The 13,408-nt window shown below is 42.3% G+C and overlaps 1 protein-coding gene across 1 annotated transcript; it reads left to right on the top strand.

Annotated features, from left to right (window-relative positions):
• The first annotated feature begins 57 nt into the window (after nucleotides 1-57).
• Nucleotides 58-11,421, top strand: LOC140998336 (fidgetin-like protein 2). Its single transcript, XM_073468601.1, has 3 exons — nucleotides 58-140; nucleotides 943-1,163; nucleotides 10,195-11,421. The coding sequence occupies exons 2-3, from the start codon at nucleotides 1,139-1,141 to the stop codon at nucleotides 11,358-11,360; spliced, it is 1,191 nt and encodes a 396-aa protein (XP_073324702.1). The 5' UTR covers nucleotides 58-140; nucleotides 943-1,138; the 3' UTR covers nucleotides 11,361-11,421.
• Nucleotides 11,422-13,408: the final 1,987 nt, after the last annotated feature.

Below are 13,408 nucleotides of genomic sequence, written 5' to 3'. Positions count from 1 at the left end.
CCTCACACACACATACACACACACACACACACAGTCACACATACACATTTACGTCGGCTCCACTGTTGTACTTTTTCTCTGGAATAGTGGATTACTCTCCAAACTGCAGCACCAGGCGAGCAGATCATCAGCATGATCAGGTCGGTGAAGCTTTTATGCACTTGTTGAAAAATCTCCTTTCAGCAGTAATGACAATGTTTCTGCTGCTTCTTGCACATTCCTGTCATTTCCAACGCTCTCTGTTCTCTCTTCATGTGTGATGTGAGCTCTTTTAATTGGTTATTCTTCTGCTTACTCCACTGCACATGCGACAGCTTTCTTCCTTTATATATGCATGTGGAATTCTCATTAACATGTCCTCCTCATGTCACCCAGGTTGTCTGTTATATCTCTTATGCTCTGCTATTCTGCACTCTTTTTCCCCCTCATGTATTCCTTGTTAGACAGGATAGCTTCCTTGTTCTGCAGAGTACAAAGTTCTTTTTGCCGTGATGGTCACTGGTGTTTGTGTTGAAACATGGGTGGCTTCAAAGTATCAGAAACTTGTCTTCGCTTGGCCGTGCGGTTTTGTGGTCAGAGGGTAAAAGCCCCCTCTCTGTCGGGGCATTTAGCGTTCAAACTGCTTCTTGATCGCTCGCTTGAACACGTGCATGTGTGTGCGCACATAAACAGAGGAAAGCTAGAGCATTAGAAACTCATTATCTGCAAGTATCTCCCAACAAGTTATTTCACAATAGTCGTTTTTATAGAGATATTGAATTAACATATAATACATGTAAGCAAATAAACAACTTTTAAAAATATTTGTACATTACACATTCACCAATTTCTCAAAAATATCACAGAGTCTGGGTTATAGTGATTACATTACATACAATTAGACAACTTAGTTATATTCTCTGTGTCTTTTGACTCTGACACTGGCATGTGTGTGCTCTTCAGGTGGCAGCGTGTCGGAGCGGTGTCGAACTGTGAAATGAACCATGGAGGGGTGCAGGAGGCCAGCCACTAGCAGAGCCAGCAGCACCAGCAGCAGGAGAAGCATTAGCCCAGGGGGGCCCCACAGCATGCAGCTGGGCCCTCACTAGCACCAAGTGGACCCGGTCCTCTCCTCTTCATCTGGGGCCAGGGCTGCAGAATGCTCAGTCCAGTCACCCCATACAGTAAGTATGTGTGTGTGCACTGCCTGTGCTGTATGGTCGTGTCGAATAATGGGTCTGTTCGGCATGCTGTATTTGAACAATGTGACCTCGATTGTTTTGTTTTTCTGTACAACCCTCTTTCGTTTGGCTTCTTTTGTCCAGGACTCATCTCCTGTGGCTCAGCGGAGGGAAGCGAGGGGCTAGGGGTGGATGGGGGGGGGTCTCTGAGAAGTCATTTTGAGAAGGAAGATATGCTAATGGCTTTAACAGCTGAGTCTTCAGGCTCTGCATTGAGGAATTTCACAGAAAGTGTTCAGTCGCTGTTTTTTCAGCTCCTCCATGTGAATATAGTACAGCAGCAATTTGTTTAAGCAGGCGGATGTTAAAGCACCACTGTCTGTACATGAAGGTGGTGTACTAGTGGACTTTATCTATCATCTAGACTTAATTCAGAGCGTGTTGTTAAGAATGTATGATAAAGAAAATGTTGGTTATATACTTTTTTAAACAATAGCTTCATCACAGCTTGAGATTCTTGGAATAACCTTACTTTATCTTTATTTAAAGTAGAATATAACTTATTAATCAGTGTAAAAATGAGAAATTGAATATTTACAATATTAATGAGTTAAAAATAGACTCAGAAATATAATTATTTTTCTATAACTGAATAAACAAGCTGTTCTCAAAGGGAAATCAGGTCCCCAGAACACTGTTTGAAGCTAGAAAGGTGGCAGGGTCCGCCACATATAAACAAAGTAAAACAGTAAAAAATTAGGTGGTGGTAAGGTCAGTTTGTTTATTCAGTCATGAAAACAAAGAGTTTGTTTATTAGTTTGTTTAGGCATAAAAAAAAATCAGTCAATAAAGGTATTTCTTAAAATTTCTTCCCAGAAACTACATAGTGCACCTTTAATGATCGTGCACCTTTCCACGAGTAGATATTTTCTACGACGGTTGTAAAAGTAGATTAAATCACATAAATCTCGGTGACACATCACAGTTTGGTCCCGGCGTTGCGTATGTGCTAATCATGAGAGGTTGCTATCCAGGCTGATGAATATGCTTATATTGATTGACTGTTCTATTGATTAGGCCAAGCTTTAACAGGATTACAACGCTAACCTGATTGGAATAATGCAACAAGGATTTACTTCTAGGTTTTTTATGTATTCTAAAGAGCTACACAGCGGAAAAAATGAAACAGGAAAAAAGGGAAGTTTTCTGAGCAGACAGAAGTTTTAGTAACGTTCGAATGTCACATTCCTCCCTCGAAAAGACTCACAGCGTCACGTTAGATTTCTTCCCACTGAATGTACGAACAACCCTGTGCTGGTAGTATTTTTACAACCACAACTACTTAAATCAAATCTCACAGACGGGTTAGGGTTAGTCAATGTGTCAATGTGCACAAACACAAACAAGTAAACATACAATCACCCACACCTCATTATGGGCCTTGTCATAATGATGACAGTGGGACATGAAAAGAGTAATGAGAGGTTTTAGCCCCTTTTTAGTCGCGAGTTACCAGGGTGAAGCGACTCTGTGAATGGAAGCCAGATCGTTAGTAACCTGGTGTCACAAGCTTCTCATTAGGCCTCTATAGAGAGACAAATAAACGCACACATTAGTGCTCCGTAGCAATCATGAAAGCTTGTTAAGCAAATTGAAACACACCTTCGAACCTCATTAGGTGTGGTGAAGACCTGTGCTGCTGCTACCGCTGCTGTTTATATGACAGAGAAAGAGCGAAGTGAAGGGCAGATGGAGAGAATGTCAGGAGGGACTGGTCAGCTGCAGCCTGATATATGAGTGGACACAATAAGCAAAGAGGGGCCAGGCCAGCCTCTGCCACATGTGTGTGTGAGCTAAAGGAGTGGGGGAGGGGGAGGACTGACCACACAGGCTCGGACACACGGTCCTGTCTTTACTACAGCACAGAGGGAAGGAGGGTGGAAGACTTTGGGGCAAAATCAGAGTAAAGAAAAAGACGTGAAAAATAAGAGGAAAAAGAGGATTAAAATTATTTATAGTAGCTTCTCAGCAGTGCTTATAGATAAATCTGTGTGATTGGGTGAGTATGTTTGAGCAATAAAATCCACATTCTGACCTCAATTATCATAGTAAGAGATGATTTGTCAATAAGAGATGTGTAAAACTTCAGATTCAGAGTCGGATACGGTACAATAGTTGATTGGCTGACGGCCGTGTGGCCTGTGCAGGCCTGGAGAAAAAGGGGGGATGGGGGAAAGAGAAGGGAGAGGGAGGGTTTTCTCCTCAGCAGATACTCCTTCACGCTGGCTCCATGCTTTAGACTATGGTCAGTGCTTACATAACAATCGAACCCTCATTTACTCTGCAAGCAGGGAAGACTCAGATAGGATGATATGTGGGTGTGTATGTAATCCATTGTGCACTGACATGCTCCATGTGTATTCATACCTCACTTCTCCTCTGATATGTTCTGTATTGATCCTACAAGCAGTGGTGTGAATTAACTCAAACTAAAACAAATCACTCGATAATGTGTGAACAGCTGATCGGGTCATTTATCAGCACTGTAAGTACGCATGTCCTCCCTCTGCTCACTCCCTTCCTTCATTCTGGGAGTGGACAGTGCGTGTTTAGCGTATGGAGAGGATATGTGCTTTGTAAATAGATCTCAGGTTAGATTCCTGGCATTCCAGCAGCCTGACTCATCCGATGGATGACCAAGAGCTCCTCTGCCTGTTGGCCTGCTGAACCTGCACCAAAGCCACAATATAGCAGGAGTGCTTGAGCCTGTGTGTGTGTGTGTGTGTGCTTCTGAGTGTCTGTCCATCCTCAGGAAATGTAAGTCTTTGTTTACTGTGAGTGGAGAAAAACCACTAACAGAGGACCTTTCAACTCCAGAGGGGTGATTTTTGTTTCCACTCCCCATCCAGTGGGCCAAACAGCCACCTCTGATGCTCCACAACCCCCAAATCCCATTCCAGCCAAGCCCCCTTCCCCCACAAGTACTTTCATCTAATCAACCCCTAATTACTCATACTGACCATGCAGTGGACCACGAGTCCAACTAGCCTCCACTGAGAAAACATCCATGACTTGCAAAATTGTGTTTCCTTGATGTTGGAAATCATTTGGTGAAATTCTCTGTCTGCTCCGTATCTGATCAATGATCATTAAGCAGTAGTGGTGAGAGAGCGCTGAAACTGGTTTTAGTGGAGGTTGTTGATGGCTCGATGGAGAGCTTGAAGGATTACACTCAGCCCATGTCTTTAATGGATGAATCAGGTAGCTGTTTACCAGCATCCTACTCCCCTAGTGTTTCCCACACATATTTTACTGCATATTTTGCTCTATGCAGATTAAAGGACACTAAGTTGCTAGTGTTGGGACAATTAATGACAATTAGTGACTGATGCCTCCTCAAATATGTGACTACATGTAGAGTCTGCAGGATCGGTTGTCTTGGGATCTAAGTATTTCCTTCTTGTCTCGTTCTGCTTGATCCCCTCTTGCCTCAACACGTTCAGAGCTTTCATTGGCCTCTCCTCTTCTGAATGTAATCGTCTCAATAATGCTACACAAATTAGTTATGTTTCATCAAGTGAAGCCATCTTAAGTGTAAAGGTTCTCCCCACCACCATTGTTACTCGTCTATGAAATGAAGAAATTAATGTGAGAGTAGGTAAAAATGACTACGTTTGGCTCTAATAAACACGATACGGCCATAATATCGCACCGTCATCGACCTCAAACTGTAAACCTTATTGCAAAGGTTTCTTATATCTGAACCCTGTTATTCAAGCTTCCCTCATATTGCGAGCCACAGTTTTCTGAGCTGTTAGAGGTCACTGGTGGTCTATAGAAGAGGAGGTTTGACACTTCAGCATTAAAGCAGTGGGGACCAGCGAGAGGAGGAATAGAATATTTCAACTTTTATCCAATTGTTTGGAGGTTGGAACAATAAGGAAACATAAAGGGTCGAGAGCTTTGATTGATTGCAATTTATAGTGATCCTAGTTTGATCGCTGATTAACTATGAAGACCTTTTTATCTTCAAACTTAAAAAAATACTCAGGTGGGATTCCTTAAGACAAATTCTCTCACTGGGGGTCCTTGGTCTAATGTGTCCCCTCACCTCAGCTACAGATCAGGTGTCGAAGTTTTGTGCATTTTATCTATGGATCTTTTAAGTTTTAACCAATAACATATACACACACAAAGAAACACTATCAGTATACTGATGCACATTCAAGGGTTAAGTATTTGTTTGTAAGAGATTTTTTTAAAATCCAGAAATAATTTCTTTTTTCCCAACTAGAAACATTTAAGAACTACAACTGATATTAACTACATACAACAATAACTGAGATCTCCAGCTCTAGAACTAATCTATGCACACAAATTGCAGGGACAAATCCTGGGGTGCCCATGAATTAAATGAACATGAACTCACACTGAGTGAGCAAACATGGATTTACGAAATCCTAAATGCTACTATAAGGAGGAGGGTGAGGAAATGGAGGGAGTGGAGCTGGCCTGAGGAAAGCTCGAGACCCCTTGGAGGAAGCAATGGGACGTAAATACTAAATTGATTGTTGGGTAATTGTTGTGTATGATTGGAGGATGTGAGGAACACAACTTTAAATTGCTTTCATGCTTTAAGTTCCTTATACGAAGCAACTTTAAATGTACATTGCACTATATGACAGTGCCATTTGACTTAAGTGTGTCCCTAAATTCATGGTGTAAGATCACTAAACAGTAGAAGTGACAGCACGACACACATAACACATTAACTGCTGATTTAAACCGATTGCTTTAAAATACTTGACCTCCTTTCTTGTCCTTGTTTCTGTGGTTTTCTCATCCCTGTGAGCTTTGATGTGTCCAGTAGTCGAAGTGCGGAGGAAACACTGGTGCCGGTCGACAGTATGATAATCACAATGATTAAGGAAAGCTGTCATAGCACCAAGCTGGCTTAGTGCTCATCTTTGTCTCTTGGTAAGCCAAGCATGGCTAAGACTGGAGGGGTGTTTCCAAGCCCCAAGCCAACATGAGGTGCTAGATTAAGGTTAGGGGCTCCCTCACTCATCCCTCCTAATACCTCAAACTCTGCTCCCCAATATCCTCTCTTGAACACACGTCTGATGCCACAGCACTCCGAAACAGTAAGAGGTTTAAATCTGTTGCAGGAATTCACATTTTTTGTAGAAAACAGGCAAACATGGCAGTGTTATCTTAAATTATATCTTACCTTTATCTGAAAATGTCTCAGTAAAATCTGAGCAAAGACTATTTTACTGTGTACAAAGATTGAAGATTTGAAAGCATTTTTGCTATAGGTATATATAATGTGAAGATAACTTAATGCACACAGCTGGTCAGCTGATAGAGAGCAACCATTTTTACTGAGAGTTGGAGTACAATAGCAAACCAGTTTTTCACTTTCTTTGACAGTTAATATTATTATACATATCATTAGGTAAATCTACTGTTTGCGCTCGTATCTGCAGTTGCATCTGCCTATATAAGAGATATTTGTTTTCTTTAAAAATTTAGAATTAGGTAAAAATCTGAAACGAGAATGATTACCAGCATTAATGCACAAGACGTTTTTTGCCTTTAATATTAAAATATATACATATATCAAGTAAAACATTTGTTGGTGTCACCACCTTGGAATATAGCCTTCATCAAAGTCACAAGCTTACTACAAGGATGAGGAGTAAGCTCACCAGTGGTGATGCTTCTTTAATTCTTGTCCACGACCGTCAGATTGTCACCAAGTACTGACACTCCCATAAGCCCCGTGTGCTCTAATCCATCATTAGTCTGGTTTCCTCAGTCTGGTCTTTAACCCGTCCAGGCCCTCCAGTTTGCTCATCAATCGTCTGATCTAACAGAGATCCTTCTATTCGTTCAGTTTTCACATTTCTCCGGATTGATGTGGGGATTCCAGACACAGTTGATTACTGCAGTCGAATATGTGCTGGATAGATTATAGGCCATCTGATGACGACGGGGTGAGAGGAGTAGATTGAAGGCAAAGCAGCAAACGGTTGGCTCATGCCTGCAATCAGCATGACCAGTAAGTATTACTCCGACAAACCTGTATGTGAGGGCTTTGTGATATGACAATACATATTGTGTGGCAATAGAAAAATGTCTATCGTTTATTTCTTTGAAAACAATCTGACCTCATGTAGATCCAAGTAAGTTACCATGCTTTACCCTCTTTTCAGTGACGCAATTTCTTGATAGCCCTGCATCTACGTAATGTGCGTATAACCAGCCTACTCACCAACCAAAACGGCAATCTTTTCGTCATTTGGATGATGCTTTGCGTTCTTCTGCGTAGCACAGGTACAGGCAGGAAATTGGTATAAAGGCAGCACAAACAAACATTAAGGAGAGTGAACGTGACACAGAACGGGGTAATTGTGAGCAGGAGAAGGGCGAGGAGCCACCTAAAAGAGGGGCTATGTCCGTCACATGGACACTGTTTCGATATGAGAAGAGAGAAAAAGTGCTATATCATGATATTACATTACTACATTTTGACTATTTTGTCTGAAAAATCTTCAGAATCTGTTTAACATACGAAACCCTCTATACTTAAACCTTCAATTCGGTGGAGGAGGAAAGGAACACGGATTCAAAACTATTTTGTTCAACACTAAAACATAATTTAGGTCGAGGCAGCTAAATATTTGCAGCCTGCAGTGGGACCCTTATTTCTCTTGTTTCTCTATATTTGTATTAGGGGCTTCACAGTTGTTTCATAAAATTGCTTTTATGTGAAAAGAGTCAAACGCTGGATCATACTGTGTCTAAGTTTAGCTGTGAGGGTTAATGTTGGCTACGTATGTTCAGCTAAAGGTGAGGCCCTCAGTACAACACACACACCTGTACATCAGTAGCATTTGGAGCATACTGTATACTTTACATCCCAGTTCACAACACACAGTACTCATGATGACTTCTTGCTTGCGAACATTTAGTTTATTCTGTCACGTTTTTCAGAAGGGCTCTGTGGGGCTCCACCTTTGACACAAATTGAGAGTCATTTAACAGTAGGCACTGTGGTTGCAGGTTAGGGGGCCAAGTCCTAACCCCTGAATTGCAGGAATATCTCTCTCCTGTTAAGCATTTGTAGGTTTTTTTTTTTTTTTGCCAATGTGTCAATAATGTTTTGTGCTTTGGATGGGTACCACCACCAGTCAGAATTCCCAGGTGTAAAGGGATTTCTCTGATCCAGGCTGGAGCTTGTGCCGGTCAAGAGCGCTGCGATCCCTGGATTGGATGAGTGGGATTATTGGGCTGAAGGATCATTTAATTTAGGGATCAACATGTGGACCGTTTGAGGCCCATCTGGTGGTCCTCGTGGACATGTGACACAACCCGGTGTAATCCACATGTAGACAGACGTGTGAGGGAGTGTGTGCGCGATAATGAATAAGTCGCAACACCTGCCACTGCTGCTATCATTTCCTGCTTTCGAATAAAATCTTCAAAAATAGACTTGGCCTAATACGTAGAACATGAACCCAGGGTTGAATAAAATTGGAATGATTAGTCGTTACTTGATTGGTCGAGGAACAGAAAATGAATCAGCATTTATTTTGCACATTGATTGTTGGTCAATTTTTCAAGAAAATATACCAAATATTTTATTTTCCAGCTTCTCCAATCCAATAATTTGCTGTTTTCCTCTGTTTTACTTATCATTATAAATTGGTTTCCCTGACTATATGTTGGACCAAACAAGCATGAAGATGCCACCTTAAGTTCTTGAAGGTTTTACAGCATTTTCTCTCATTTCATTCTTCAAATGACTAATTTGTTAATCAAAAGAATTACTGGCAGATTAATCAAAGACGAATATAATCCTTAAATGCAACATTTAAACTAAGAAGAATCAAAATATGTTGAAGGAAGAAGTTGTATGGGCATAAACTGCTTCACATCAAGTTGACAGCCTGTCCAGTGCTCTCCGAGGAGAGCATTCTTGTACCAGCACTAATGCTTCAACGAAAACATTATCTGAGTCTGGTCCATAGAAGGCAAAATGCCAGAAATCAGAAAAGTTCCAAAGGAAAGACAAAACTATCCCCACGTATAGAAAGACAGTGGTGCGAATTTATCGATGACCTATTAAAAATACATTTTCACAATATACTGACGTAGGAAATTATTTGTCCAATGCTGGTTAAATCGAGGCAGTGGTTTCTTTCTCTGTCCACTGCTGTTCTAGGGAAGCCCCTCTGGCCCAGGCCTGGGGTCAGGACAGTTTAATAATACTCTGCAATGCCTGGAATGTCAGCCTAATGCCTGCTCAAAAAGACAAGGCCTGCAAAAGCCAAGCAAAAGCTCACAACCACTAAACCAGTGGATTACTTGGTTTGTGTAAATGTGCATGTATAATCACACATGGCACGTGAAAACCTGATTTTTTGGACTGCTCAATCAATCAGTTCACTTGTAATAGTGTTCACTGGCCCAGTGTCTCTGTGTAGTATGATGAAAAACTACTCTGATCCTCCTCCAAACACTAACCCCCCTCCATCCCCCCTCTATTCCCCCTGCCCAGCAGACCCCTGAGATTTGGGCCGAATTAGATCACACGCTCGGTGGGGGTGGCTTTGTGGACTAAGAGAGTCACAGAGAGACAACAATGGCCCCAATGTGAGAGAGGCAAAAGCGCAGGGCAGTGCGCAGGCTGATAGAGGCTTATCGCCAGGGAGACCAGGCTGGGGGCTGTGTTGCCGGCTTCACATAAAGATTAGAACAGTTGTCCCCTGCCTGGATGAGACTGTGAGCTAAGCATCGACATGATTCTGGAAAAGGGTCAGCCAAGGCGATATCAATGAGGCCAGGCTCTTAGCTTGCTTGTGAGTATTGGAAAACAGAGTGGGTAAAAAATACTCAAAATGTGGTATCCACCCTTTATCTGGTCCAGACCAAATGCTGCAAATACAGTGTATACCCGTTATTAACAATGTTTGCTATATAATTTCATGATTGAATGGACTAATTGTGATTTGGTCTTGTTTGTCAGGTCTGTTGAAGATGCACTGGTCTCCGGAGCACGCCGCCCCCTTATCTCAGTGGCCTGAGCAGCACCTAGATGTCACCTCGACTACTTCACCGCCTTCTGCCCACAAACATGATCCCTACTCTACAGCTGCCCGACGCGGCTTTGCCCCTGCAGGTTACCCATGGGCCAGTGATGACATATCAGCCCTTACTGCTTCTTCTCTGCTCAAGCGATACGCTGAGAAGTACTCAGGCTTGGAGCTGTCCTATGATCGCCCTCCTACCGGAGCCTACTCAGAGCCTGGAACTTTCCTGAAAACTGAATCTGAGCCCTGGCCTCTGGGTCAGGGCATGGAGTGTTACCCTGGACTGGAGGCATTAACCGGCACCAAGTTGGGCTCAGCATCTGTGGGCATCCCAGCCACAGGAAGTGTGACAGTAGTGAGCAGTAATTTGACCTCTGAGCCAGTCTACAGTGGTGCAGGTCCCTGTAGTGCCCCGTCATCTCAGGAATATCCTCCCGCCTACAACAGCACCTACCTGTCCTCAGGATACTGCCCTCAGCCCGGTGCAGCACTTCCTCCAACCCCTCTACACTCTTTGCAGGCTGCACCTACTCTAGTGCCCAGCTACAGCGCAAGCACTCCTGTCTACAACTACCCTCCAGGGTGCTACCCCCAAACCAGCCTGTCCTCTGGATACAGCCACCCTAGTGCCTCCTATCTGCCCTCTGGGATTAGTGCTCCCACTCCTCTGGCGCCAAGGCCCACCATGGTGGGTGGCAGTTACAGCTACCCATCTCACAGCATTGGAGGGAGCTCCGAAGTAGGGGTGCCACTGAAACGCAAGGCCTTTGAGATGGCAGAGGAAGGACAGGAGGGAGCAGAAGGGGAGGGATCACGCTACAGAAAGTACAGCAACGGCCATGGAAACAGTCATGGCAAAGGTCACGGCAACGGGCATGGCAATGGCTATGATATGAGCAGCCCAGCCTCAGACCCACAGGCCTTCAAACCTGGAAAGCCCATGATGTCACCCACTTATGGTGGGGCAAGGGACTACAGCCCACCGTCAGGCCTAGCAGGAGAGAGTGTGTCAGCGGAGCACAACTTTCCTCAGCAACAGAGAATGTCTATGAAGATACCTGCGTCGCACACACGATCTGAAGACCCAACTGGAGGGCGCTGACAGCCCTGACTGGCATTTGAGAAAATTCTCGTACTATTTGAAACCAACCAGGGTTCTTAATCCAGACAGACTAGTGGGTTAAACTTGGATGTGTCAATGAAAGGTTTCATTTAAATAGAGAACACAAGAGGGCACAAGTCTGGTATTCCTTGTGCATCTTTTACATTTTCTTTATTCATGTTTTTCCAAAGATTCACAGGAGCATTTTGCTCTGTAAGGTTGAGGTAAGTCTTAGGGGTGAGGTTAAGGCATTCTCTACATAGACAGTCTAAATGTATGAGTGTCTGTTTCTCTCAGGATCCTATTTATTTCCTTCCTGCTACTGTGGCAGCAGTACTGCAACGTTGCTGTTTAAGAAGTTGGTGTAATTATTTGTGGCCATTATGTATGTTGAAGGCCTTTGACTGCAATACTTTCTACCGCACCACAAAAATCATTACTGACCAAAAAGTAAGGAGAGCAATAACGGAAATGGTGAGATTGCCATACTACTTCAGCACAATCACTGCTACTTTACAAAGCTGACTCCAAGGCTTGGTGTCACTTGGCTTGAGAAATGAATGTTCATAACACGCTTTCCCCTGACCTTTACTCATTCTCAATTTATTTTCAGTTTCCTTTTTTTCATGCTCTTTATCTTATTCTGTCGTGGTGTCCTGCTTCTTATTCTCAACCTTTTTCATTGCTGAAAAACTTTTTGTTTTTGTCCAGTTTACACATACCAAGCTGCTTATCAATTAATTACACACATGAAGCCGCCCTTTATATTGTTTTGATGTAAAGAAAGAGTGGGGAAAATAATCTAAGATTTTATGTTCATTTAAAAAAATGTATTTGACAGTATATGCAGATCATCTTCGAAACTTGTTGTTTACTTGCAGATTTCTGCTGATCCGTAAAGTAACTGGTATATTTTCTAAAGAATCTAGGAATAATGTAATACCTGATCAAGCTTATGCCTTGTCCTTAATACTCAAAATATTTCAAGAAACAATGACTATATCAAGCAAACAAATATGTTTAAGTCTGCATTCTGCTAAAATTCACTCAGAGCAAACAGTTTTTGAGCCTGTTTGATACTTCTGTTGGATGCACAGCCCAAACTAAGAAGCATGCAGGATGCAGCGGAGGATATACTGGATGCATCTGAGTGAGTGCCTCAACATTACATTCTTTATGAAGATTTACCTGCTTGTCTGCCAGGATTTACTCTTTCTTTAATATGCATTCTCTTTACTTTTGCGTCTCAAAAGGATGATTTATAGTCGTGTTATTGATTACTCAGGAAGAATATTGTTACCTCAGAATGATAAACTAAGAATGTATGTTATTACCCTAGGGTGTTTGTAGGGAGCTTTATGGAGCACGATGAAAACGGAGCCATGGCTTTTATTAAGAGCAAAACATACTCTGAACACTTCAGGGAAACGTGGAACTTACAAGGCCTTGATACTAACAGTACAGACAACACATACACACACACACACACACACACACACATGCACACAGACAAATACAGACACACACATCCACACTGCTTCATAGCTCTGGGAAATTAAACTCGAGGTTTCTTTGTACCAAGGCCTGAAATGTTGAATGTAATTCAGATATTTTTTTTAAAAGGACAATACATGCCATAATGTACATCGATGATGTTTTTAGATATATGAAACATATTTTCCTCATGTATAGATGTAATTCTCTTATAGGTTTTGGTGGAGAAATGAATGACATGTTAAGTGTTAGTGTAGTTAGTGGGGAAACGGTTTTGTGGACAAACTGTCAAAACAAAGCACTCCTGATAAACAGCTTTGGACATATCAAGACGTACACATACTACAGTATATGCTCTATAATAGGTATGTTTATTAAATGTCTTAATGTGTCCAATTTCCATTTCCCATATCAGTATTTTAAAACGGCTTGACACAGTGTCACCTGTCAATCAGCTTTATTTTAGCTCGAACGTGAATTGACATCATGAAGAAGGAAAAAGTTGAATATTAACAAAGTATGTGTACCGTCGGAACATATTTTCAGTTACTCTC

This window comes from Pagrus major, chromosome 6 (assembly GCF_040436345.1).
Source record: "Pagrus major chromosome 6, Pma_NU_1.0".
NCBI lineage: Eukaryota > Metazoa > Chordata > Actinopteri > Spariformes > Sparidae > Pagrus > Pagrus major.
This window is presented reverse-complemented; position numbering and strand designations above follow the sequence as displayed.

Excerpts from the sequence above, each read along its gene's own strand:
- LOC140998336 (XM_073468601.1), top strand. The coding sequence starts at position 1,139 with ATGCTCAGTCCAGTCACCCCATACA. Across the intron at positions 1,164-10,194 it reads CAGTCCAGTCACCCCATACA|GTCTGTTGAAGATGCACTGG; the intron begins GTAAGTATGTGT and ends CTTGTTTGTCAG.